The 26,951-nt window shown below is 44.3% G+C and overlaps 2 protein-coding genes across 4 annotated transcripts; one reads left to right on the forward strand and one right to left on the reverse strand.

The window, feature by feature from the left end:
* Positions 1-455: 455 nt before the first annotated feature.
* MTERF2 (mitochondrial transcription termination factor 2) lies at positions 456-5,682 on the forward strand. The gene is made up of 3 exons (XM_042889946.1): positions 456-461; positions 534-579; positions 3,409-5,682. Exons 1-3 carry the CDS (start codon positions 456-458, stop codon positions 4,614-4,616), a joined length of 1,260 nt encoding a protein of 419 aa, XP_042745880.1. The 3' UTR covers positions 4,617-5,682.
* A 1,747-nt stretch (positions 5,683-7,429) lies between these two features.
* On the reverse strand, positions 7,430-19,783 carry TMEM263 (transmembrane protein 263). 3 transcript variants are annotated; one of them, XM_042890028.1, is made up of 5 exons: positions 19,704-19,783; positions 18,416-18,480; positions 17,315-17,448; positions 14,270-14,339; positions 7,430-10,017 (listed from the first exon to the last, which is right to left on the reverse strand). In XM_042890028.1, the coding sequence occupies exons 4-5, from the start codon at positions 14,331-14,333 to the stop codon at positions 9,731-9,733; spliced, it is 351 nt and encodes a 116-aa protein (XP_042745962.1). In that variant the 5' UTR covers positions 14,334-14,339; positions 17,315-17,448; positions 18,416-18,480; positions 19,704-19,783; the 3' UTR covers positions 7,430-9,730. The 3 variants fall into 3 exon arrangements, with proteins under 3 accessions (XP_042745962.1, XP_042745964.1, XP_042745963.1); XM_042890030.1 differs by lacking the exon at positions 19,704-19,783 and adding an exon at positions 18,623-19,315; XM_042890029.1 differs by lacking the exon at positions 19,704-19,783 and having other exon boundaries at positions 18,416-18,616.
* Positions 19,784-26,951: the final 7,168 nt, after the last annotated feature.

The raw sequence follows: 26,951 nt of genomic DNA on the forward strand, positions 1-26,951 counted from the left end.
ATGAAAGTGCTCACGTGTCTACGAGTAGAAATGGTTTGTGTGTCACTGATTTGTTTTCTAACTTCGGAAGAGATCCGAGGCAGACACGGCTCAAATCACCCAGAGGAAGCAGATCCTCACCAGCACAGCGTGTTCAGCTTCTGAAACACCACCAGCACCCCCTGCTAGCCCGATGACCACATCTATGAATTTCCTGCTTCATTCTGTAACAAGTGCAGCGATCACATGGAAAGACACGCACTGAGGTTACAGAAGCCTCCCCTAAAGGCATCAGCGTGCTTCTCCTCAGGAACCTGAGGCCATTTCCCACACGGAGACCACGCAGCGCATTCACCGCACTCTAAGAACAAAAAGCACCAAGACATCACTTCAGCACGCTAAATCTGCAGCTGCAGGATGGCAAAGTCCTTGTTTACGGGAGAGATCCACACCCCACAGCCGTCCGCGTGCGCGCCATGGCGGTACGGCGGCTCCGCACGCCCCCCCCCACGCTATGGTACGTTCCGTTCGTTCCGCCCCGCCCCGCCCGCTGACAGGGGTCGGGCCCGGCGCGGCCGCGCAGCGCTCAGCAGGAGCCAGGTCAGGCGCGGGGCGGAGGGGCCGTGTGGGCGAGGGGGGCTGTGCTGTAGGGGGTGCAGCTGGGTGAGAGCCAGCAGTCCATCTGGGCTGCCTTTTGGGTTTGTAATCTCTCCATACGTAGACTTGCAAACCCCGTTGCGATACAGGTATCAACCGCTGTCCGGCATGAGCTTATGAGAACATAACATAGGCACAGGTTAAATACTCAGGACTGTTGTGTGACAACAGGTGCTGTTGTCATCTACAGACTCCAACATGCGTTTCAAACACCAAGTGTGACCGCTAAGCTTCTCAGTTCCTGCTGCACGCCGTAACATTATCATCTATTCATCTCTTTTCACTATAATCTGCTCACTGTTTTACAAAAGTTCATGGGTATGCAGTCAGATGTGGTTTAGCAAGTGAAGAATGGCCTGGGTTGAAAAGGACCACAGTGATCATCGAGTTTCAATCCCCCCGCTATGTACAGGGTTGCCATTCTCACTATCACCAAGGAAGAAATGACTGTGATGCCAAATATAATTCCAGACAACCTAAAGCTTCTCTAAAGCAAACTTAACAAGAATTTCCATGTCAGACTTTGAAAAAGAAAAGCGCAGTTTACTGTTGCAGAATTTGGCCTTGTTTTTAAAAAGCTCTATAACTAATCTGTTAGATGACTCTCTATTGTAAGTGTCTGATTACTCACAAGGCAATTTAGCCTAACAGCTGGATTACACATTGAAATAAAAGTAATGGTTAGTTGTTTTCCCTGTTTGTACTTTGGAAGTATCACCTGACACCCCAAACAATTTTAACAATAGTTTATTTAGATGGCAGTTTTCAGCTGAGCTAAAACATTAATGCAGAAAGCACTGACCTTTCAGAGACTGCTTACTTTGACTGGACCCAGTGAATGGAATAGAATCACTCAGTTCTCAAACACAGCCAGTTGTGTCATCTCTTCTGGAGGAGAGGCTTCAGTTTTCAGTCCTGGTGAAAGTCACTTTTTCAGGATACAAAAGGAAACAACACTGGAAAAATCTGTGGCTTACCTGCACTTTGGGTTGCTTTCACAGCTACTTGGAGAATCACTCATTCAGTGCTAGAGCTCACTGGGCAGTAATTCTCAAGCCACAAAGTGTATGAAGATAAAGCCATTAAACCTGGGGTTATGACATACTGCTTAGTTGAGCTGTGAGGTCGTGCCTCAAAAACTTGAAATATGACTAACAACCAAGTTACTGGTGAACAGCTTTCTGCTAACGGCAAGCTTGAGTGTAGTTCAGCATTTTCTATGTCTTAATCTACTAGTTTATGATGTGGCAACGTAATAAATAAATATAAAACTATAAACTGAAAAGCGTCAACTTAAAAGCAGTGATACACATTATTGACAAAAAAGTATTTTATCACTAGAAAATGTTTAACCATACCTGAAGTTCTGTCACTTGATCCCCTAAACAAATCATGAATTTTCGTGAAAGATGGATATAAATCAGATTGTAAGGGTTTCACATAGCTGTTCTGCATGAAGCTTCTTAATTTATGTTATGCAAGAGATCAGATTGGGTGATTGTAACTGTCTTTTCTCTCTAAAAAAAAGTAAAAAAAAAAAAAAAACAAACAAAAACCCAGCCAAAAAAGCCTTACTTAATACTCAGTGGGTACTTTTTGAAGCACAGTATGCTTTGGAAGAGCTGAATGTGACTGTATAAATAGGGTTGTCCAATACCCAACATAATTGTATCTTCTTTCCCCCTTTTGAGTTAGGACAATTTTCAGTGTGTTAACAGCAGCAGCAATTAGGTCAAGCATTTCAGAGACCAGAAGTTCTCACTTCCACCTCGGTGCTTCCCAAAGGGTGTTACAAAACCACCCCCTAGGAAGTTAAGGATACACTCTGTGATATTTATGCATGCACGACTGCCACTGCAGCTCCTCTAGCCGAGCAGGGGGCACTGCCTGTGCTGTTCATGATACCTGGCACTCAGCACCAGCAAAGCTGCCCCACTAGGTTATCCCCAGCCGCACAGTGGCTGTGCACTACCCAAAGGGCTGCACGATGGCTCTGGGCCCACTGGAGGTGGCAGGCAAGGACAGAAAGCAGAAGGTGGAAAGAGGGTAATGTAGAGGCAAGTAAAGGCCTGAAGATGTGGCACTATGCTGGCTTCCTCTCCCAACTATCAGGGTGATTACTGAACCGCTGTTAACAGATTCAGCTAATGAAAAATGCATAGGTACACAAATGGGTTTGATGATTCTTTCCTTAATTGCATGGAGAATGAGTTGATAAGGCAGTTAGGCTGTAACTGCTACTGAAGGAGCACCTGGGAGTGTTCTGACACATGAAGGAACATATCATGCTCTAAACAATGCCTAAGCAGTTAAGCAAATACATTAAGAAGAGCTAAGAAGTATGTTTTAAGCTGTATTTTAGTGTTTTGTTTTGTTTTTATTCATTTAGTACAATTGCTGTCAAATTAAATTGCATGTAACATTTTTCCACTGCAGAGTGAGTGAGCTGTAACACCGTCACTAGCAGGAAATAGCTGACAGCTTTGTTCTCGTATGACTGCAGCATATCATGGACAGAGTGCTGCCCCCATAGCAGCACAGTTGCATCCACACGTTATGTTCTGGTGAGGCATCAATCAGAACATTAACCTTTCCAAAATCTTTTCTTTCCCTTCTGCACAAAAGCTGATTTTTTGTGCTAATAACAAAAAAATACTGTTAAGAGTAATTTCTTATGTCATCTCAGTCTAAATATCAACGGCTCTGAGAACACTGTGAGGTATAATTTGTCTTCAATGTGTTTTCAAAGCATTGTTTTTTCTCCCTGCGTAGAGCTGCATTCCATGATGTTGAGAGGAGTTGCTCGCAGTGCAAAAGATACAGTCACATTTCTGTTGGCAAGATGTCACTGCAGTAGCCCTGCGTTGAATTTTTTGCCCTTACGACCTGAGGTAACAAACAGAAGCTTCTTAATCCATTCAACGTACACAACTGATACAAAGCCTAGAGAGGAAAATAAAAAAACCATTGAGGACCTCCACAGACTGTCCGTCGATATTAAGAAAATACGCAGAGGAAAGGAATGGGTCCTTCTCCAGGAGGTGGCTTATGTTCCAGAAATTGCCAGAATTCTACAAGAAATGGGTGCTGATGAGCCTGCTATAGCCAGCATCTTGGAACGCTGCCCAGAGGCAGTGCTGCGTAGTCCTGCAGAGGTGAACTCTCAAAGAGCTCTGTGGCAACTGGTATGCCAGAAGGAAGACCAGCTGATTAAATTAATAGAGCAGTTTCCAGATTCTTTCTTCACTACTGGGTATCACGAGAACCAGAAAGCAAATATTCTGTTTTTTCAGGAACTGGGACTTAAAAATAATATAATCACCAGGTTCTTGACGAGCGCACCCAATATCTTCCACAATCCAGCTGAGAAAAACAAACACATGATAGAGACGTTACAGAGAAATTACTTAAGTTTAGGAGGTTCTGATGCAAATATGAAGATCTGGATACTGAAGTTACTGAGCCAAAATCCATTTATTTTGTTAAGTACCTCCTCGGCAATTCAGGAAAACTTAGAATTTCTACAGAAGAGTGATTTCACCGACCACGAAGTCCTACAGCTGCTGTCCAAACTTAAAGGTTTTATTTTTCAGCTTACACCCTCCACTATGCAGAAGAGCATGCTTTTCTCCAAAAATGTCTTTAAGTGCAGCGATCAAGAATTCAAACAACTGGTGCTGAAATGCCCAGCCCTTCTCTACTATTCCGTTCCTATTCTGGAAGAAAGACTTGAGGGACTGCTGAAGGAAGGAATTTCTATAGCGCAGATTAGAGAGACACCAATGGTGCTGGAGTTGACAACACAAATTGTTCAGTACAGGATTAAAAAACTCTCTGCTTTGGGATACAATATAAAGAGTGGAAATCTAGAAAACTTGAATGGTACTAAGAAAGACTTTGAAGCAAATTATGGTAAGATACAATCAAAGAAGGAGAGACCGATGTTTAATCCTGTTGCTCCTCTGAACATTGAAGATTAATTTGAAAACTGTACTTAAAATTATGCAATAGAGAATGATCAAAGAGAAAAGAAGTTTTGGTTCTTTGATAGGAGTTGAAGCAAAAATCATCTTAACCAGGTTGTAGCCTTATGCTTTCCTTTGTCGTGGAGCGGGCTTTACGCACAACTTCATTATAAAATTGTGGCTTTTTAATGCTGGTTATGGGAAAGGTTGATTAATCCTTTACATAAGGATTATTTTTTTTCCCCCTGGGAGCATCTTACGTATCTTTTTGGTTCTGATTTCCTTATCTGCCTGGCCTCTAGCTTCTGTGGCTTTTCAGCTCCATCTCTGCACTGTCTGTGGTAGTGCTTAGCTTAATCTTTATCTGAGAAAGAAAAGGAGGATTATTTTGCCAGTAATATGAATCCACCCACTGGTCCACTGCCTTTGGAGATGTATATCGAGTTCCATTCCTTTCTGCTGCAGGAAGTGGCTACAGCTCCTGCATCCTGAATTGAAGAATTGAAGCAGATGTGACTTGTGGGTGGCAGGACCCAGCTACAGCATAGTCTGAAAACAGGCAGAATACAGCATTTGTATTTAGCAGCTGCTATGGTAATACCGTAGTGTGTTCATTTACAAACCATACCGCAAAGAAACTATAAGACAACCTCCTTGAAATTTTCATGACTATAGAAACTGACTCCTTTTGCAAAAGGATGGGGGGCAGAAGGAAATACATTTATTGCTGTTACGTGGTTGTTCATTTCTTCTTTTCTAGCAAGGCATGGGGAGAGAAAAGGCTACAGAGTGACTTAGATGAGTCTCACATGACTAAAAGAGAAAGGGAAAAGTCCCATTTTTGTATGGGTATAACAGAACTAGAGTCTGAGCACACAGGTGATTTAAAGTGACCATCAGATTTGCAAATAGCTGCCGTAGTTTCTAAGTATATGGGTGACGGTTTCTCATGTATCACTGTAATTGTTGACAAGTGCTGGCTTTTAAAATAGTACCTGTCCTAAAGTGTTTAAATCCTTGGGGGATTTTTATTTCTTTTCATTTATGGGCTGTGAATAATAATTAAAAAATAGTAGCACCATTAAAGTTCCTCTCAATAAAATTAGAATCAGCAATATTACACGTAAAAAATAAAGGCAGACTTGCTTAAGCAGCTGTTCTATACAGATTCCCCTTTGGCATCAAGAGCTAAACCAACCACACCCCCACGCCAGGCCATCCAAATCCAGGGTTCCTTCTCTTGAAGAGGAGCTTTAAAACACAGAAGAACAGTGGTATTGAATTACTTATCTAGAAAGTGAGCTGCAAGGTGATGCCACGCAGCGTGCCACATTAACTAGTGCAAAATCTGGTCAAAGCCATGACGGGATGCCAGCAGGTCGTGGAGGTGAGCACCCTGTGGCCAGAGCACATGTGGTGGCAGCCAGAACTCAAGTGACACCACCACCAGGCACCACAGATGTTCACCTGCCTTACTAAGCCATTTCTTGGCTGACTCTTCGAAACACACAGTTGATTTATAGGAGGGAGCAGAGAGAGCCATATGAAAAGATTGCAGCAGCTAGCCTTTGTCACTGTTTGACTGTCCTCCAGCACTCAGCTTTTACTGTGATCACCATATTTCGATTCAAAAGCCTCCATCCCTCAGACACAAGGGGGCATTTCAGCTCTTCAGAGGTATTCATAATACCATCTACTGTAATGCTGAGCCCGAGAAACAAGCAGTCATTCAGGATGAAAAGAAAACTGAGACATAAGAGAATGTTTTCCATAAAAAAATTTAGCATTTCCACTGGTGTCCGGTTATACAATTCCTGCTACTGCTATTCCCATCATGTAAAGTACTCCCAGTAGCAATGAAAGAAATACGTCATTTTCCTGTTTCCTCAACAGTCACTGCCAGTTATTGCAAAAGCATTTTCCCTTCTGCAAGTTTCAAAACAAAAGCATAAAAACTCCTTTTCTATACCTGCCGGCCAAAACTCATTCAGCCCTTCATCCTTAAGTATGCCTGAGGCCTGTCTCTCTGCTCTTCCCAAGTTATATTCAATAACAAAACCTCAGATGAGCCCTTGATTGCCAAAACATTACTCAGTGACTGCTACAGTGTTGAAATCCTCTTCTTAATCTCTGCTGTTATAGCGATCGTGAACATAGAATCATTAACACTGGAAATGACCACTAAGATCATCTAGGCCAACCATCAGCCCAACCCCACCATGCCCACTGACATCCACACAGTTCTGGAACACCGGCAGGGACAATGACTCCACCACCTCCCTGGGCAGCCTGTGTCACTGCAGCACTGCTTTTTCTGGGAAGAAATCGTTCCTAATATCCAACCTGAGCCATCCCCAGCGTGACTTGAGGCCATTCCCTCTCATCCTATTGCTGTTATCTGGGAGAACAGGCTGATCCCCCACCTTCTCAAAGTCTGTGGCCCAGCCTTTCTTTGCAAAACTAGCAGTCATGCATACAAATCATGTTCATAAACATTTCCCCTTTTGAAATAGGGGGGCTGGGAAAGTGAGAGTTAAAAAAAAAGTTTGATATTCTATTCAACTTCCTACAGTCTTAAAAGTGGGTATCGCCAATCTTCAGTTCCCAGGAGAAAAACAAAACAAAAACCAAACAGTGAAGATGATTTTGCATTACGTCTGTGCACGGCCAACACCACAGTAAGTGTGGGTTTTGTTAACAGCAGCTTGGTGCTATTTAGGTGCAGATTGCCTGGGCCACCGATGCAGTATGAAGATTCAGACAAAAGCATTTACTGATCTGCCTTTTGTTGTCAGCCTTTCTCCACAAAGTAACTAAGGAAACTTTCAGTATGTCTGAAACAGCAACAATTTAATGTTTCACAAGAGTCAGGACAGTGAGAACAAGTTCTTAAAGAAGGGACCTTCTTAAGTGAATGAAAAATACGCAGAATACACGAAAAAGCTTTTCTCAAAGATTAAAACCATACGCCATGGTAAAGCATCTCAGTTACAAGATTCAGCAGTAACAACTACAGGACATGCGAAGAACAAAACATACCAAAGCGCTGGCAACCTTTTACAGTTCTAACATTGCATCTCTCCTAACACGCTTGTTCTGCAGCAAGTTTCATAGCATAAAAATTAAAGAATGCCATAAAAAGAAAAGGGGTAAGACAAGTTCAATGTTTGAGTGTTCAGAAAACAGTGAAGGGTTGGGTTGAGTGTTACAAATCTTGCTATGCTCCCAAACAGCTGGTGTGCAGTGCTCACTGGTAGTGCCCTGGGGTACACTGGAAACTACACCAGGCTCAATAATTTGCAGCAGCTCCACTGCTGCTGGTGTCTGAGGTGCTCATTCCTGCAGCTATCTGGGATCTGCAAACTACGCGGCATTCCGTCACCTTCTGACTATAAAAATAGTTAAGGACTGCATTTATTGCTTGACCTTACCTCATGACACACTTCCAGCAGTTCAGAGATAAGCAACTGGTGCAACTAAGAAAAGGAGCAGAGGTCCACCTGCAGGGTTTTGCTCTCCCCACTGCCCCAGTCAGAGAACCTAGCAATACATAATCATTACTGATCGCCTGTAAAGCTGTTCCAGACTGCAGCTGAAGTACCAATGGCTCAGAAAGACAGGGTTACCACTCTACCATCATGTGCACAGTTTACATTGAACATCCATGAATACAGGAGCAAGTTTTAGACACGTAATATACTTTTTGTTTTTCTTTAATTTCTAAAAAGTTTCTATATACCCTTGAACAACCACAGCTACCTGAAAAGTAAGCTTATAATCTTAGAAGTTTTTGGAAGGAACACAACTTTTTAGAAAATACTGCATATACAACGTTCACAGCCTTCTTATTTGCAAAGTCAGCACACATACAAAAAAAGATCACCAGCAGCTTCTACTTTAAGGCAACCTCAAGCTGTGTCCTTGGAGTGCAATTTGCCTCATACACTGCAGAGGACCTACAGATGTTCCCATAGGAGGAGTGTCAAAGTTTGGCATTTGTCAGTAAACAGCTTACTCAGATGGTTTGGTTTTTTTTTTTTTTTTTTTTTAAAGGGAGCTCAGATACCATTTTTTTGGTTTAAATAAAAGTACTGCATTTTACTCAAAATGCTAAGTATGAGATAAAGATGTAGTGAAAAAATTATTGCGTTTGAACAGAGCAAGAAGCTAACCTGGCACATCATGGAGTTGAGACAACAGTTGTGCTGGTTCTTCAGTGGCTTCCAGCTACACAGAGCAATTTTTCAAGTTACATAGCTGTGTTAGATGACCATAACCACTTGCTCACTTCCATTAAGCCATCATTATTTTCTGGTGTCTCTCAGAAGCTGATCAAAGCAAGTTTCCACTTGCAGGAGACAGATGCCTATCATTAAATACACCTGAGATTTAGCAGTTTTGTATTCAGTAAAAACTGAGCAAGTTTCAGGTATCTGAGCCACAGTCTCTGAAGCTTGTTCAATGAACTGCACAGAAACAACAGGAGAGCTCTTTACAAAGCTTCACCTAATAAAGTGAGATTCTTTTCTAGTAAGGCATTAAGTTAAGTGTCATTATCCCTTGCACCATGCTGTCAAACATTCTCACCTCCCATCTCCCTCTCATTTCCAATCTGTTTGCTTCCAGTCTGCAATGGCAGAGTGCAGTCATTGAAAACTGTCAGGCTGTCTGCAAGTACTGTTTCCTAACTGTAACTATTGAGGCACATCCCATGGTGCCATTACACAGCTCAAGGATCCTTAGCAGGAGGGTGCGGAAGCCACTGAGGACAGTAAGTGGCACCTCATCAAACTGATGGCACGGCAGATTATCAACTTAAGTTTCTAAGTTCACATTTCAGTCCAAAACTGCAGAAGACTTATTCAGTATGCATTACCCCTTCAGACACACACACTCGCTCCTATAATTATCAAGTGTAACATTCCACCAGGTACAAAGCTTGAAACTAGGCCGTAACAAATCTTCATATGCTGTGCTAGCCAAGCTTCTTCTGTCCTTTCTGGATGAAATCAGCTTTCTCTTCAGAAGACAGTGTCTAAGACACGTGGCTTCTCATGGTCCAAATCTTAGAAGATTTTAATGCCACCAAGGTAATATTCTAGAAAATCAAGTATGTCTCTGTTTTGGCTTTAGTCAGACTTGTCCTTTTTCTTTCCTGTTAAAGGCACTTTGCTTGCAACAGCAGATCCTACTGCTGTAACACCTCCAGCCACAGCAGAAACACCTCCTTTGACCAGCCCCACTCCCATTGAAGGCACTGATGTGACTGCTGTTTTGGTAATTTCCAAGCTCTTCCCTCCAATCCAAGCAACACCCCCGATCGTGGCACCCACAGCTCCCTTTGTCACACTGAAGATGCCACCAGTCACACGAGAGAGCATGCCGGGCTGCTGCTGTGGGTGGTCTTTGATTGAACCTGAGGGAGGAAACGGCAATCAAGTCAATCATGGTGCCACAATTAAAGCATTTTCAAAAGAGTTATTCATAAGTATTTCCTTTTGTAGTCTAACAACCACTGCACGCAGTACATACTTACTTTACTGTTTATTTTTCTTGAATGCTCATACAACACCGTTGTTCCAAAGAGGAAAGTGCAGTGCAGTGAGATACATACACCTCAATGCTGTTTTCTAAAATGCAAGTCAACACAGGGCCTAGAAACATCAGGTACGCAGTTCCTACATAGTTTTAAGTGAATAAATCAGTCCCTGCCTGTACAACCACCAGCCTCTTTGATGCTGCCAAGTCTTGCAGTCAAGAAGTCCACTTCTGGATCTCATTAATGGCAAGGCAACATTGCTCCCCTCCAGTTCCACAGGGCAAGGTGACAACAAAATAACTTCTAGTTTAGCTCATGAAAAGTGGTCCCCAAAGGCATTAACAGCTGTGCAGGCAGTGACAGGCTCCAACCAACAGAAATCCCACTATGACACAGAAACAAATCACTTTTTTTTCCTGCCCATTGTTGATCATGCAAGTCTGGTTCTCCTTTATGTTATGTTTAAGCTGTGTTTTGAATAATGGTTCCTTGCTGCATGCTGGATAACTCAATTCACAGTTTCTGTTTATGGTACAATTACACAGCTTCAAACTAATGGAAAATACTGAAGTAATAGAAAGCCTTCCTGGAGTCACTACTTAGCCCCTTTGAAGCTTACTAAGTACTTCATACTTCTAACTGCAGGCTTTTAAATCCTGAGGAGATGCACATTTTACCTCTGAGGTGACCTAAGATTCAAATCCACGTGCCACTACTGCATAACGACAATTTCATCTTCAAAGAACAGTACTTTTGGGGCAGTTTGGTTTGCTCCAATACTATGATAACATTTTATTTCAGCACAGAACATAACTCACTGTACCTAAAAACTGGCACACAATATTGTTGGCCTACAATATATTCTTGGTGTGAACCTTGGGGAATCTCTGGTCTTTGCAGCAGTGTTGCATAGGTGTGTCTCAGCTCTTGCCTTGTCAATTCCTCACTAACCACAGATACCAGTATAAAGTTTCAGATAGCACGATGGCAAGAGATAGGCAGTTCACAAGAAATAAGGATAGGAGTCCAACTGTTTGTTGAGTTCTGCATGCACATGCATGATTTATAAATAACAGTAGGTAGAACATGGAATTTAGTGGATAGATTTCCTTTCTTAGCGAAAAAACAAGAGGAGGAAGCAAAAGAGAGCAAGCAGAATCACAATGGGCAGAGCTAGGGAAATAGTAACCTTAAATAAAAAGGTGAAGGAGTCTGAGACAGAAAGAACACGCTCAGAAGAAGACAGTGAATGTACAGAGAGGCTGGAGAAAAGAAAAATTAGATCTAAATTCAAAGACCTGTCAGTACCTCCTGAGATGTGCCAGAGGAGGACCAGCAAATCAGGTCTCTGTTCTCCAGTAACTATTCAGGCTCTCTTAGCTGCTGACACCTGACACTGTTTGTCCCAGCACTTATGAGGAAAACTACAGTGAATGACTGAATGACTTCCTACGTACATCCAGAGTTCATGGTAATGTCAAGAACTGAACCAGAAGTCAGAATTAATTAAAAAAAAAAGTTGAGAGTTAAAGGGTGTGCCCAGAGTAATTCAAACAGATGCTGTCTAAATCCAAGAACTGACAAGTTCAGCACAAAAAGGCATCGGGAGGAATAGCGCAACTCAAGGAAGCAAGAAAAAAATATTACAAATGCTTCTATTCCATCTTATATTGGTCTCTGTCAAGAAATTGACACAGATAACAGAATGGATTGTGGAAACTAGAAACATTAATTGACAGATTTTTACTTAAAACCAAGTAACTCCTGTAGCCTTCACTATGGACATCTCCAGCACACACTGACAACAAAAGTATGCAGAGACAAGAATTTATATTTACATACAAAAAGCCTTTAGAGTAAAGGTTTTATTGCTGGCTGACTACTACTCTAGGATATGCATTCCTGGTCTCCTCGATCCTAGTCAGCACAAGAAAAGTAAAGACAGCATGTTCCTAGATTCAAGGAGAAAATGCCATGAATTCCCAGCACAGGGGCTGACTGCCACAGTACCTCAAAACCACCTTCCTGCTCACAGTCAGACAGTGAACAAAGGTCTGAATGAATGTAGCCTGCAAATTTGGTGCCACCTGCAAAGCAGAAGGTAAAATACAACAGTACTACCCACAGAAGTATGAGCAGAAAGCTTCCTCATGTGCATTTCCTTAAATTCTCCAGGCAGCATGCTGGACAAGCGTCATTTGAGCAAACTGGAACTACTTCTGCCTTTAAAAAATAAAATTAAAAAATAATATCCAACAAGTTGGTTTCAGAATTGAGCCTTTCCTCTAAAAATTCACATTGGCAGCCAGTTCACAGAGCTGGTCTTTTGGCCAACACTGAACTGGTAGCGTCCCATCCACATCCACCTTTTTGTGATGCTGTAAGCATATCGCATACAGAGACCTTGTATAACATTTTAAAAAAAGGATGTTCAAGGGTATTCCAAGGGTTTCAACTAAACTTATAAACCTTGAAGACTGTACATGAAACAAAAGCGAAAGGGAAAACAAGTCCTCAAGGATGGTGTTGCCATTATAACTAGTTGGGTATCATTCCACCCCCTCTGGCTACACCAACCCCCTCCACCTGCTTAAAGTACAATACTCAAATGCTTATTTTTGTATTAAGCTACTATGCAGAAGTCCTAGTTACTCACAAATTTTAAATAAAACCTTGCATATGCAAGCAATGACCAGGCTCTGCTGTTAACACTCTGAATCTGGACAAACTGGACAGCCAAGGTGAGGTTGGGGAGTTCTGAGCGCCCTGACCTAGATGCAGGTGTCCCTGTTCACTGCAGGGGAGTTGGACTAGATAGCTTTCAAGGGTCCCTTCCAATCAAAATGATTCTATGAAACTATTCAACATGCTAGGAAGACAAAAAAACCAAACACTTTTATACTGTCTTCTTCAACAAAAAAAATCAATTATAATTTACCAGTCAGGCCACCACTCAAATTCTATACACGTGGTTTGGCATGTGTGGAACACAATTCAAGGAGGAAGAAAAAAAAACAAAACAAAACAAAACAAAAAAGGAAAATAAGCTTATGGAGTTTGACTTGAATATAAGATATATTAGGGCATAGGTTCCAACCAGACATCTGTTCTCAGAAATGCTTCAAGGATCTTGACAACCCTACGAGAGCTTAACAAGTATTTGCTCTTAACAATATCCTTAAAAACCCCACTGCACTGCCAAAATGTATTTAGCCCTTTTTTCTCATCTTCTTGTCCTTGTACTTCCTCTGTTAAGAATACAGCAAGTTATCCTACTTGAACCTCTTCTGCTGTTCAAGTGAAGTAAATTGTTCAGTTACACAATAAGTAAAAGCTGAGAAAAAAATAACCTGCAAACAACTAAAGCTTTTAAGTGTCATTATAAACCAAAGAATAATGAAACAGAGCAATCAGGACTTGCTGACCTCTACATATGTTTGGTATTAAGGTGAGAGAAGACGAAACATAGAAGACCTCTGTGTTGAGAGTGGTTTTGGATCCAGTATGCCCCCAGCCACGCTACACAAACCAAATCCTCACAGTCCACAGCCTAGAAGGGAATACTGCTCATTCAGAATTTTTATTTCCTCTGCAGATATAACAAGACATTTAAAATTCATTTGGTTTGTGGGACCAAGATGTCCCTGCATTCTTTTTGTCATCTTCATGAAACCATGAGATTAAGCCAACCAGTGAGAACCACAACTAATTTTTATCATGGACAAAAAGAGAACATGGAGTACTTCTCCAGAAATAGAGACAGATCCATCTTGTCTAAAAGTCACAAGTACTACAAACTCAGCAAGCATCCAAAAGGGTAGCTGGGCTCTTTTCACCTCATATATGGATTGATTCAGACCTCTGGGAACTGATCTGCAAACTACATCCTTCAGTATCTGCCCATCTCTTTAACTTACCAGCAGAGTTATTAACCACAGTGAACTCAATGGTTTGTATCAGGACAACACAGAACTGAACAAGAACCCAGGCCTATCCCAAACCAGGACTGAGTTGTTTACTATTATTCAACAGTTAACAGAGTTCAACTTGCAGATCCATTTTTAAAATAGATCTGATCTTTTGGAGAATTTCTGTAAACTTACCTGGTATTATGAAAACTAATACATACCTTCTGGTGGTTCATCATGGAGGTAGGACGGGACTTCCTGATGACTTTTGTCTGTTTGATTCATTGTTGCCTAAAAAAACATAAGTTCACATATGCTACAGAACTCTTCTGCCAAAGCAAAAATACAATTTGTGAATCTAAAAGTCATACAGCATCAGTTCCACAGACAAAGAATTTATTCCTCATTACTAGATAAGCTGGTATCTGCTGCCCGATTACTGCACTTTTTATTATGAGACTGTGCTGTTGAACTCTTCAACCAGACTCAGTACTTGAGGAGGAGCCTTCCAGCAGGTCAGCCACCTTAGCATGAGCAGCAACCCTACACCAAGCACACATCAAGCAGCCACCACCATACAACAGCTTCTGATTATGTGCTACGAAAGAGATTAGCAATCATAGTGGTGGATGCTGGAAAACAATAGCAGTCTGCCTGTAAGACCCATTAGGACCTAGGAAGCAGCAGTTTAAAGAAAGGAGTGCTTGCAGGAGGATTTGAATAAAGGCCAGGAGAAAAAACAAACAAACAAAAAAACCAACAAAAGGTGAAAGAAACATAATGAAAACATTCCAGATACCCAGCAGCTGCACTGCACACACCATGTGGTGACGGCAGCACAACTGGAGCAGTTTACCTATATGCAAGCATTCCAAAGAAAACACTTCAGGTGACATTAAAACAAAACAACCAAACCACACAAAACCCACCATAAGCTGCTTTCTAGTGCAGCTCAACATCCTTCTACCTTCCTGCCTTGCCAGGGGACTTCCATATTTTCCTCCTCCCTGCACACACTCGCTGACCACCAGCACAAGAACTTCAGCCCCTCCTGCCATGCCCATTTCTGCAGCTCAGGAGGGTGGATCTGAAGAAGGGATGATGAGGCAGACCCACAACTCAAGGGTGAGAACAGTCAGCCTGGAAAAGAGCAGCTCAAACCCTCACAGCGCAACTGTGAAGTCAAAACAGCGCAATAAGAGCCAGCACCCACATGCTGAGTGATAGATCTCTGGATAAGCAGAAAGCCTAAACTGAACATTAACAAGTCTTCACGATCAGCCCTGAGGGGATCGGCTCACAGCTCAGGAAACATGGGAACCTTGATACAAGGAGCAGAACAGGAAAGTGAGCAACTGCATCTACCGCCAGCACGATTTATCTGATGGCAATGGCAAGCAGGTGCCCTTCTGTCCTTTGATGTGGAAGCAGAGAAACAGGAAAGTGATTAACAGCACATCAATATGGGAGACTAAATACATGAAAGCTAAGAGGCAATTTGGAAAAAAGCAGTTATGTAATTCCTTGTTCTTTTATTTAATCACAACTCAGTGAGTTTGAAAAGAGCCTGACAGATCCTAGGAAGAAACAGAAGGGGAAATGAGTTCTGAGAAAAGACCAGATTCAGCACCAAGCCATTTCTTTGCTTTTGTCTCCTTATTAAAAAGAAGACCTAGCCAGCCTTACCTCAAACAAAAGGAAAAACGGTGAAAATAATTTTCAAAATGACTCAAGGGAAACACAAATGAATTAGTACAGAGAATAATCTGTATTGATTAAAAAAACTACCCCTACGATGTATTTGAATCCCCAGTATCTAGCCTGCTTGCAGCTCCCAAAAAATCCCAGATGAAATTCACTGCTTGAATTTCCAAGAACTTCGCCAACAACTCTTCATAAAAGCCTCAGAAAAATAATTTAACCCTATAATCACAGACAGAATGACATCAGAGACCATAAGCAAGCTTAGAGTGCAGTTGGAAACTGGTTTTGAAGATGGTAGAATGCTAGGAAGCATCACAAGATCCTTGCTGCTTTAGTATTTTCCACTGTTAAGAAGTTAATGGATTCAACAGCACTGACAGCATGTACAGCACCAGAGAAGGATCGAGAACCTACTGTGGTAGCATCATACAAGTATTCAAGCCCCGTTCCGTGGAAAGAACTGGAGTAAGGTAGGCAAACAGGTAACATGGGGAAAAGACTGCTTCACAGCTGTCTGTAATCCAGGTTAGGCCACTGTCAGACTGACTTACAGCTGCCAGCCAAGAAACAAGTGAAGCAATGTATTGATAGGGGAGCTTCACAGTAGAGTTTCTTGTTTAGGGACAAAAAAAAAAAAAAAAAAACAAATGACAAAACCCTGCAGCACTCCACAAAAGCAGTGATGCTTTCCCTTCCCCCTCTACCTTCCCCAGATGATCAAGGTTACGGAAATCTTGAATATAAGCTACTTTTTAAAATGAAGAACAGAATTTCACACAATACATCACTTACCTTCAACAATCTAACACAATTAGGACACCTTCTAAGCCACAGAAGTGCCTCATTCTCCTACAGCTCCATGGACTGCAGTGGCCTACTTCACATGGGTCAGGCACTGGTAACCTGCTGTTACCAGACCCCAGAGAGCCAGAAAATCTTTTCTAGGTCTGTAAAAAGCAGCTAATGAAAACCAAGTCACCTTAATAGGACTGAGTTCATTCTAGAGGGAAGGGAGCCTTGAGGGGCCTGGGATCAGAAAGTTGAGCACTGCTACAGTGTAAAAGGGAAAACTGGATCACAATGTCAGAAAACAAAACAACTCTTGCCACAGAAGAGAGATCCCACAGTACAATTCAAGTCTTTTTGTTTTTCTGCATCTTTTCAGAGACGCAAAGAATCAAGATCTACCTCCAGCAAAGGACTGAAATGTTTTAGATATCTTGATGACAGCTTGACTCACACTGCTTTCTTTCCTGTTTAATGTGACAGGAGACTTTAGAATCTCTGAAAAACTGTCACAAATCCTGCATGCTGAACAGAGCATAGCTCATCTGGTGAGCAGGAAGCACAGAAGCACACCTCAAATCTGGCTCCCTTCCAGAGACTTAAGCTGAGCATTTAATTGACTGGAGGTCAAAGGTCTGGAACAATTCTCAGCAGCAATGACTTCATCCAGTCCAAGAAGAAGGGGATGAATACCATTTTTCTTTAAAAACTGGAGTTGGCAAGCAGGTTCTGCTCTTCTATCTTTAACATAATACCATCACAGTGAAAGCACTCACCTACAATTCAGTGTCTCCTTGGTGTGATGAGATCCAAGCGCTTACGTCCCACCTTGGAATAGAGCCCACGGTTACCCGACTGCGGTGTTTCCTAAGGGAGGCTCCTCTTTACTCTCCCAACTAAAGGTACGTGCCTGCAAAAGAAGAGAAAGCAAAACACCTGAGACATGATGGAATTGTTAACTCTCATCCTACACCTAAGGCAGCTGGAGGTGCAAGGATAAGGTTCTGCCTGGAGAATTGTATCATTCAGACACAGTATTGATTAAAGCATCTTGGAAACATCCAAGTTCAAGTCTCCCGTACTCTGAATCTGCAGACACACAGAATGCAACAGCAGAATTATTCTCAGCATTGCAAGCACATGCAACTAGACAAAGATTGATCACAACTTGGGAACTTTTCTGACACATTTTGTAGAATCTTACTCAAAGTGTGCTAAGGCTGGAAAGAAAAGATGAAAAAAGGGAGGCTGGGGGAGAAAGGAAGCAAACATCTGTCCTCGGCACGTTCATCCTATGATGCTGAACTCAGTATCTTGAGTCACTGGTGGAAGAGCCCTGCTTCCCTTAACACACACACACATTAAGTGACCCCATGGAAGCAAACAGATGGGATATGGGATCTTGAGCCCTGGTACAGAGGGACAGCTGTGAACAAAGTATCTGGGGCATGAGTGATACTTCCCAGTTTCTTCTCTCATCTGTGCAGATGAGCGCATAAGCTTCGTGTGTTCTTATGTAAAGAAGTAGACACAAGTGTGGACCTCATGGGAAATTCTGAACAAGAACACAAGTGACCGGATGCTTTTTTCCCCCCTCTCTGTGCTCATGAAGGCCTCCCCCCCCCCAAAAAAAGGAACCCACTTTCTCAGTTGGTTTTAAAGAAGAAAGCACATTCTTCCAAACTGTCAGAATACAAATATCCAGAAGCGTCAATTATTTACACAGTTGTAAGGAAAGAAGTGGCTCAGAAGTGGTTTTACGGTCGAGACCTAATGCTGTTATAGGACCCTGAATGAAGGCTCCAGGAAGTGCTGGAGGTCCCAGTCCAGCCATGGATACATCCACATCTGAGCCATTAAACACAAGAATTTCTCACCAAAGATATTCCTTTGTGAAAGAGGCGTCAGGTCAGCTGTTTCCTCAGAGATGTTCCACATCCACCTAGAAGAGAAGTGCTGCATTAATGACATCGTACGGAACAGGGCTACCACTGTATTCCTGCCACAGTGGGAAGAGGCACTCAGCACAGCCTCCGAGCCTGGCTGTTATGGGATTCAACTCTCTGAAACACTGAGGGCACAACCTCTCCTTCGTGAGCATGGATGGAGCTCCTGGACAGCAGCCGGCACTGATGGCCATCAGCCTTCCGCCAAGCAGCACGTGGACACATGTGCCACCTCCCTGACTTCACGCAATGCTCATGGTGTCTCCCAGGCTTCGCAGACAAACAGCTCCACTGTCTGAGCTCAGCAAACCCAGCCCAGCAGGCGCCAGCAGGGGCTGGCTTCTCTCAGTGCCACCGCTCAGATGTCTGTGGGCAGCAGCACAACGACCCGAGGATGAGGCCAATTTCGTTTGGCAGCACCGCGCTGCTCCAGCGCTGGAACCACTCCTTGGGCAGAACTGTGAGCAAACCGACTATCCCAGCTCAGCCCAGAGCATGGAGGGTGCCGAGAATGGCCCAGGGCTCAGCTATCGTACATGCCCTGCCGGTTACACAGAAGCACTCTGCCCACAGCCGCGCGGAGCAGGCCGCCTCCGTTCTGCTTTCATCTTCCGCAGGGAACCACGTCTCCGCTCGGTGCCCGACCAGGCTGGGTCCCCACATCGCTCATACAAAGCGAAGCGCTTCCGGGCTCTTCTCCGTGCAGTTCAGCTTCACGAGCGGGTGAAAACAGAGAGAAAGTTACGCGGGAAACATCCCGACGCGGAGCAGCGTAAGGAAACGGACAGCACGGGAGGCCGAGCAGCGCGTCCCCAACACGGAGAAGTTTCGGGAGAGCAGAGCGAAGCGCTCCTCCCGCCGCCGCGGGGCTCGGGCGGAGCGGCGGCCCCAGGCGCCGCGCAGGAAGCGGCCGCCTCGCCGCGTCCCGCCGGTACCTCGAGCCCCGCGGGCCGGCGCCGGGCGGCGGCACTGACGTGGCACCGAGGCCGCGGCGCAGCGCCGCGGCTGCCCTCCTTCCCCCCTCCCGTCCTCACGGCGCGGGGCCCCGGCAGGAAACACAAAGGCTGCGCCCTCCGCGGACCGGTGGCCCCGCTCGGCCGCGGCCGAGGCCCCCCGCCCGCTCCCCGTCCCCGAGCGGCAGCGGAGCGCCGGACGGGCGATCGCCCTCCCGCCCCCGGGATAACGGCGAACGGCGGCTCCCCGCCCGGCACCCACTCACCGCGCGTCGCAGCGAGCGCGGCGCGACCCGGCCCAGCGGAGACTTTACTCCCGCGCCGTCCTCCGCTGCCGACGTGGCGCCCTCCGCCGCCCGCCCCGTCGGCGCCCGCAGACCCCGCCCCAGCGCCCGGCGCGGCCCCTCGGCGGGCGGGGGGCGCGCAGGCGCCGCCGCTCCCGCCCCCTGCCCGGCCCGCGACTCCGCGCCGCCCCCGGGTGCCTGTCGGGAGGGTCGGAACTCGTGGCCCTCGTGGCGCCTTCGATCGCTCGGGGGAGCGACCCCCGAGGTGAAGGAAGACGAATCGGGATATTCTGAGCGAGCTCGGCTCCGACGCTGGAAGGAGGCCCTTGTTCCCAGAGGTCTGCCTCTGCTGTTCCTCCAAACGCAGAGATCCTGTGGCTGGCGACCATCCCTTGCTTTGAGGGCCTGTCTCTGTGCCATGCTGGACACGCAGGCCCATCTCTTCGTGTTCAGTATTTCCTCCATAACGCTGCCGGTCTCCCATAACCTTTACAACACGAGGCACCTAGAGATGGCAGCTCTGCTTATGCCAGGGGTGTTGGAACTTGATGATCCTTGAGGTCCCAAGCTATTCTGTGATTCTGTGATCTGAAAACTCTTCACCTGCTATGATCTGAAAATGAAAGGCATCACAGTGATAGAAATCACTCCTTCAGGTTCTGAAAGACGTGGGGTGGAGCAGAGGAGCACATCAGCCAAGCGCTGTGTGTGAGTGGGCAGCCTGTGCACCCTGAGCGCCCAGCAGTGGAGCCCTGGATACAGCTCTGCAGGCACAACAGAAGCTGCCTGACCCACATCTCGGCAAAGGAAGGGCTGGGCTGCAGGGATGGCATCTCTGTGACTTCCTTCTCATTTCATGAGAAGTTTTTCATGCATGGAACCTTTACACCGTTAGTGATCTCCAAAGGCCTGTTATGAATATATTTCCGAAAGACCTCTTGAGTACTTAGCTTTCACGCTACATAAATAGCCTTCTTTCACTAAAAATAGCTATTCCAGAACAGAAAAAAAGCCATTCAGTCTTTCCCTGTGGAGGAGTGGTCCCTTCCCTTAAATTATATGTTTTTAGGTTATGTCTGTGAATGCACTATGATTACAGAAAAAAATATGAAAGAAGGTCAAAATACATACATTTTGTATCCCATTATTCTGCTTGTCGTTATTTCTCTGGCTGCAGTAGCTGTGGGGAACTGCAGCCAGGCTCAGCATTTCACTATGCTGGACTCAATGTGGACTGCCCTGAAAGCAACCATTCTCATCCAGTGCAGAACTTCATTAAAGATGTGAAGTGTGTCCCCTCATGGCCTCCCTCATGGCTGGGTGGCAGGTTTTTTTCTCCCTTTGTTGGCATCAGTGATGAAAAGCCAGAGCTATGGAGAGAGCATCAGTCCTCTGGATCTGGTGAGATCTGTGGGATATGCCTGGCCAGCAGACTCCAGCAGGACTGCTCGCCCTGCAGGAGACCTGAGAGAGGAACACAAGAAGGAAATGCATGAGATACTCTATCTGTGCTGTTTTGGTTCATTTTTAGAGATAGCTGTCTCTAGGCCAAATGGGAAGACCACATAGGATGAATGGATGGTGGATGAATGAATAATGGATGGATGGTGGATAAATGGATGGATGGATGGATGGATGGATGGATGGATGCATGGATGGATAGATGGATGGATGGATAATGGTTGGACGCATGGATAATGGATGGATGATGGATAGACAGACGGATGGTGAGTGGAAAGAAGGAAGAAAAGGAAGGAGAAAGGAAGGAAAGAAGGAAGGTGACCTATCCAAGATTTGTTGTATTAGGAATGGTGAGGCCAGTGGCCAGTGTTACTAACAGAAGCAAGACCAGCATACATCACTCACATATATACAGCGTCTTCACTGCATATGAGGAGACATGCTTACTTAAGTGTGATGTCTCTCCTGCAGCTGCATCTTGTCTCATAGAAAATGAAACTGCCTGCTAGGAGTACTGGGTGACTGCAATGCATGGGGAAAGAAAGTCAGAGATACACTTGGTTCTGGTGATGGTTCAGAAAGTAACAGGTCACACACACACTGCTGAAGTACAGTACTGGATACCAGTATCAATCCTAAGTGCCCTAATGCCTTTCTAGAACACAGCTGACTTCAGAGTTGTACCAATACAAACTGGGAATAAGCAAGAACTCATTTTTGAGTCTTTGTAACTGTTTTCTTCATGTGAACTCACTGGTTCAAGCCATTATCAGAATATGAATATATATTTTTAAAAAATTATCAGGAACCATCATGAAGTCCCTTCCAACCCAAGCCATTCTATGATTCTATGATTTTGCAGACTGTACAATCTGTTCACTACTGAACCATTAAACAACTGTTTCCAGCAGCGGGGCCATTAATGAGCTTGTTTCAAGTTGATTCTTGGTGCTCAGCGTCATCTTAATTGCTACTTTAAATTTATATTGTGCTATTTAACCATGTGGTGCACTGATGTTTACAAAGGTGAATGGATTTTCTTGTCTCCTTTCATAGGTCAGACACAGTGCCCTTTTGGGGTCAGGTGCCAAGACTGAAGCCACGCCAGCCCTGAAGCAGTCTGGGTCTCCTGCTTGTCCTGCAGGGTGGCATTTTTTTGTGCAACTGAAACAATGCTCAGGTGGGCACTGAAAAACCTGGAACAAAATAATTTCTTATAATTAAGTATTACTTAACTGAATGATATTACCCTCTTTAATCTATTCATTAAGTTTTGTTGCCAAGACACAGAAAGGCTTCGTATCTGTGGAAGTGCAGTGGGGAATTTAAAAATGTACCTTTGATAGGAAAATGACCAAAGTAATTGAAGCAATTTCTCAGAGTACAAATTAAATTCTAATAGGAAGCAGTATTGTTCCTCCTATCACGCATTTTTTACATTATCAGCAATTATTTGATGTTCCAATCTTATGAATATGAGCAGTCATGAGTAGCATGAGCAAAGTTTGCTGAAACAAATGAGCCTGGAAAGGTCAGCTCCCTGCCTTGGATAAATAAGGTGAGCTGTAACACTGCTGTTTAGTCTCCTAGGTGTGGTGTGCTGCAAAGAAGCATGGCAACTCTTTTTTTTTTTTAATCCTCTTTTAAACAAGTCCTTCTTGCTGTTTCCCATCTGTGTGCTCTGCTTACTCGTGTGTATGCATTATGTTTTGCTGTGTGTTAATAAGGCTGAAGGTTGACTAAGAGCTGGGTGTGTGCTTGCCCACTTTTGTAGCTTCTGAAGAAAACTGCTGGCATGGAAACCTCCCCCACAAGACTGACATTTCAAATAACATGCTGAACAAGCTGTCCTAAACATGAAGTCAGCTGAAGTGTCTCTCTGCCATGCCTCCGTTCTAGTTGTGAAATAAAACATTAACACAGCCTGATTCACCAGTCTGCATAGCAAGAAGGCCTTCCATGTTTCTGAGGTTACAAATGGTGCACAGATAGAACCCAGGCCTGCAAGCATGCTTCTTCTTCCTTTTGTCTCACAAGTGGTCTGTGCAGAGCTGCGTACCTTCTGTCAATTTAGACGTTCAGCTCCCTGGTCTGCTTCCTCCTTCCTGGTGTACTGATGAGACGCCCGAGCAGTTGGAAAATCAGAAAGATATCTCCATGCTTTGTTACGGATACTTCGCTATAACAAATAAACAACTGCTTTCCTGTTCTCTTGTTTTCTTCCAGAGGTGGACTATGTAAAATACTCCATGATCTGACTTAAGGTCTAATAAATGGTCTAATTATTGCTGGTTGTTAATCAAGAGAAACAATACTGATTGCCACTGGTCCTCAAGGTGCGCATATTGGCATGCTCTTTCTGCTGTTTGTATTCTTCTCTATGTGGAGTACAGTTTCCTTCCTTCTCCTCATTTTCTAATTGAACCTATTTTTCCTTCAGTTCCTTTGCCTATTCAAGAGCAAATATAATAACAATGATGATGAGGACAATGGTGTAACTTTTATTTGTATTATGTGACTTTATTTGTATTTTATAGCACTGACACTCCTGTACTGCTGTTAAATCTCTAGGAGATGGAGAACTATTTTTCAGGAAGGATGTGATAGGATTGCCCATCACTTACTTAAGTACTGCTGAGACATCTTGTGGAGCAGACAGCAGCTGGGCACAAGAGGTGGGGTACATGGTCAGCCTGTGTTCTTGTGGTGGGAGCTGGGGCTGTGCATGGTTCTGCCAGGAGTGATTTGGGAATACTTGCTGTGCTGCATGGATTTGCCAGGATGGCAAAAAGGTGGCTGCAGGCTTGGGCTTACAAGGGTTTACGGTGTCTTTGCCAGCCAGTGCACTGAGTGACTTTGCAGTTCTGTAGTCCTTTTCCATTCATTAGTCAGAGCCCTTCATTGACCCGTCGTTAACCTCTGACCATCATTAACTACGTGATCATCCCTGGCTCTGTTTAGAGTTCAGACATTAAATAATGGCAGTCTTCTCAGCTTGCTCGACTGTGAGTGATTTCTGAACAAGAGACACCTAGAATCAAATAATAATAAAAGATTAACTTTTTCTGAGTAGAACCATGGTTCAGGTAAAAGCCTCACGAGAATGTATCATCCTTGAATGAGAAATGAGAGGACAGCTCCAGTCCATCTCTTGTTAGCTTTTCAAAGAGTCCCAACTTTTGAGTTGGGAGAGACCCCTAAAGGCCATCCAGCCCAACTCCCCATCCCCAACAGGGACACCCACAGCTAGATCAGGGTGCTCAAAGCATAGCTTTCAGGAGGGTTTGCTCTTTCCCTGCATTAAGGTGAGACATGAGACAGAAGACATTTTTCTGGCAGATGTGAGCAGCTCGGGGAGCAGGGTCCACACCTACTGGCTCTGCCTACACCCAGTGCTGAGCCTGACGAGGAATCATCCTCCTCCTTACTTGGACTTACAGTGCAGCCCAGGAGAGGAAAAGCAATGGTAAGAATCCATAGTTAGTAGGTTAATTTTTATTTATTGATTCTTCAGTCCATCACTGTATGGGTAGATGAGTTTCAGGTCTGTGCCAGCACTCACACAAGGCACCAACTTGACTCTATTCAGGTAGAAACTGCCTCTTAGCATCATATCCAGACTGAATTATCAGTTTCTACAGAAATGTGCTGAGAGGGGAGGCCCTAGAGCACTCATGAAATTTCTAAAATTGATAATAATTTAATCACTGCAAATGATTGGTCTCTAGGCTGTTATGCAGACTATGGTTTAATTAAATACTCATGGTTTTCCTGCTGTTATTTGCATCTTTGACCTTAAGGTATATTCACAGAGGCCAATCCCTGTAGCCTATACATGTTGTACAGGTAGAGGAGGACACCCCTCTGTGCCTACTTGAGTTGCTGTGTTTCACCTGGGCATCTCCTCCTCTCTAAGCTCTTTTTTGAACAAACCTGGTTATTGCCCTGAAAAAGAGATCTGTTTTTGCCTCGGTGCATTTGCCAGGACAGTTAACGGGGCCTGCTTCTGTCAGATGGTGGTGTCAGCTGCGCTGACTTTGGCCTCCATCCTCCCCCAGCAGTCTTCACACCCTCAACTGCCTTCACCCCACACCTCAGGGCATGCTGCACACCCTTGGCTGTAAAACCACTGCTCTGTCCAGCTGTGACACAGCCTTCCCAGTACTGCAGGCATTTGAGGTTCCAAAATCACAGAAGCTGCGTCTTAGCACTATGTAAGTACACAAGTACACCTATGTTGGTACACAAGGGAATGGACTTGCTGTAGAAACCCCGTCCATTTTTGCTGAGTGGAGAGAGAGGACCCAGAGAGATGAAATCTGCCAGACTAAAGCTGGCTTTGTGGTGGAGGGCCCTTTCAGTGCAGAATGGTATACGCCAGCTGAGACCATAGTCGAATGGGAATAAACCTACGTGAGGATTAGTGCATCTAAGCAAAATATTCAGCAAAAGTGCTTCCCAACTGCAAGCACAGATGCCTTTTTTTACTAATCTATCTAAGCCCTGATGGCATAAAGCATCAAACAAACCTGATGCTTGAGCACAGACGTATGCATTAAGGCAGGTATGGCTCATATGATCTCAGCCTTCTATTTACACGCAGTTAAATATGGAGCAGTGTGACTGGCTCATGCTGACACGTGGAATGAGATCTAGCTCTACACATCTGTCTTCCAGCAACAGCAGCAACAGTTGCTGGAGGTTCAGATCTTTTAGTGAAACCAGCAGATGGCATTCATACACCGCAGGCTTCCCTGCTCTGCAACTTCTGCAGCTACTCGGTCCCTTCTCCCTTTATTAGGGGAGATAGAGTCCCTTGCACAAGAGTATCTTCCAGATCAGTGCAGAGCTTTGTTTTCATAAAGGTAGGAACATTTGCTGTACACTGCCCAACCTGATAAATTACTGGACGGTGAGGATTAGATATGTTATCCCAGAGATTAAAATTTAAATTACATCTCACAGAAATAAGCTGCTATATGCAATCTGTCATTTCCGCAACACACTGATGAAAGCTGGGAGGCTTCCAAGCATCTGCTGTCTCTTACTCTTTCCTTTGACCTGTTCAAAGCCGTGTCACTATTTGGAGTTCTTAAGATGGAGCAGGGCATATACAGTCTGTAGAACCACAAGATGGCCTGGTGCAAGGTGTCTCTGCCTATAGCAGGCGGGCTGGAACTACATGATCTTATAGGTTCCTTCCAACCCACACCGTTCTATGATTTTGTGATGTTGCAAACTGAATGAGAATTGCTTCATGTATTGAATATTGTCATGGCCAGTTTGCTGAGAAGGTACATTAAAAAGAGCTTTTCAATTGTGGACGTGAGAGCAGAAATGACACTTCTGCGTTCTCAGTTTTTCAAGATTCAAAGAAAGCAGTTGGAAGTAGCTGAGGTTTGACTGTTTAGCACATTTCAGCTCAAATTACAATGAGCTTAAACAGTGGGAACTAAGTTTTAAACCATTTCTGACGTGACAAGGAATGCTGGTACATATCCGAAGGCAAAATGATTGGTGAGCTTCACACAGACCAGAACAGGTGCCAAAAGCCAAACAGGGAACTTGAAATACTCTCAGAGGAAATACAAATGTATGCATATTTGCCTTATGCACGCCTTCTAAAAAACACGGTGATGGTGGAGACCGACATTTTAAAGTGATTTGGGCCCTACATTCTTTCTCATGTTTTTGGGAGTAAAGGTTTTAGAGACTTGAAGATTTGGCTTTACATGAGAATAGGTCAGAAAGTCAAGTGATGGACTGGAG

The sequence above is a fragment of the Lagopus leucura genome, unplaced genomic scaffold (genome assembly GCF_019238085.1).
Source record: "Lagopus leucura isolate 7727_CA_CO unplaced genomic scaffold, USGS_WTPT01 Super-Scaffold_100159, whole genome shotgun sequence".
NCBI classification, from domain to species: Eukaryota; Metazoa; Chordata; class Aves; order Galliformes; family Phasianidae; genus Lagopus; species Lagopus leucura.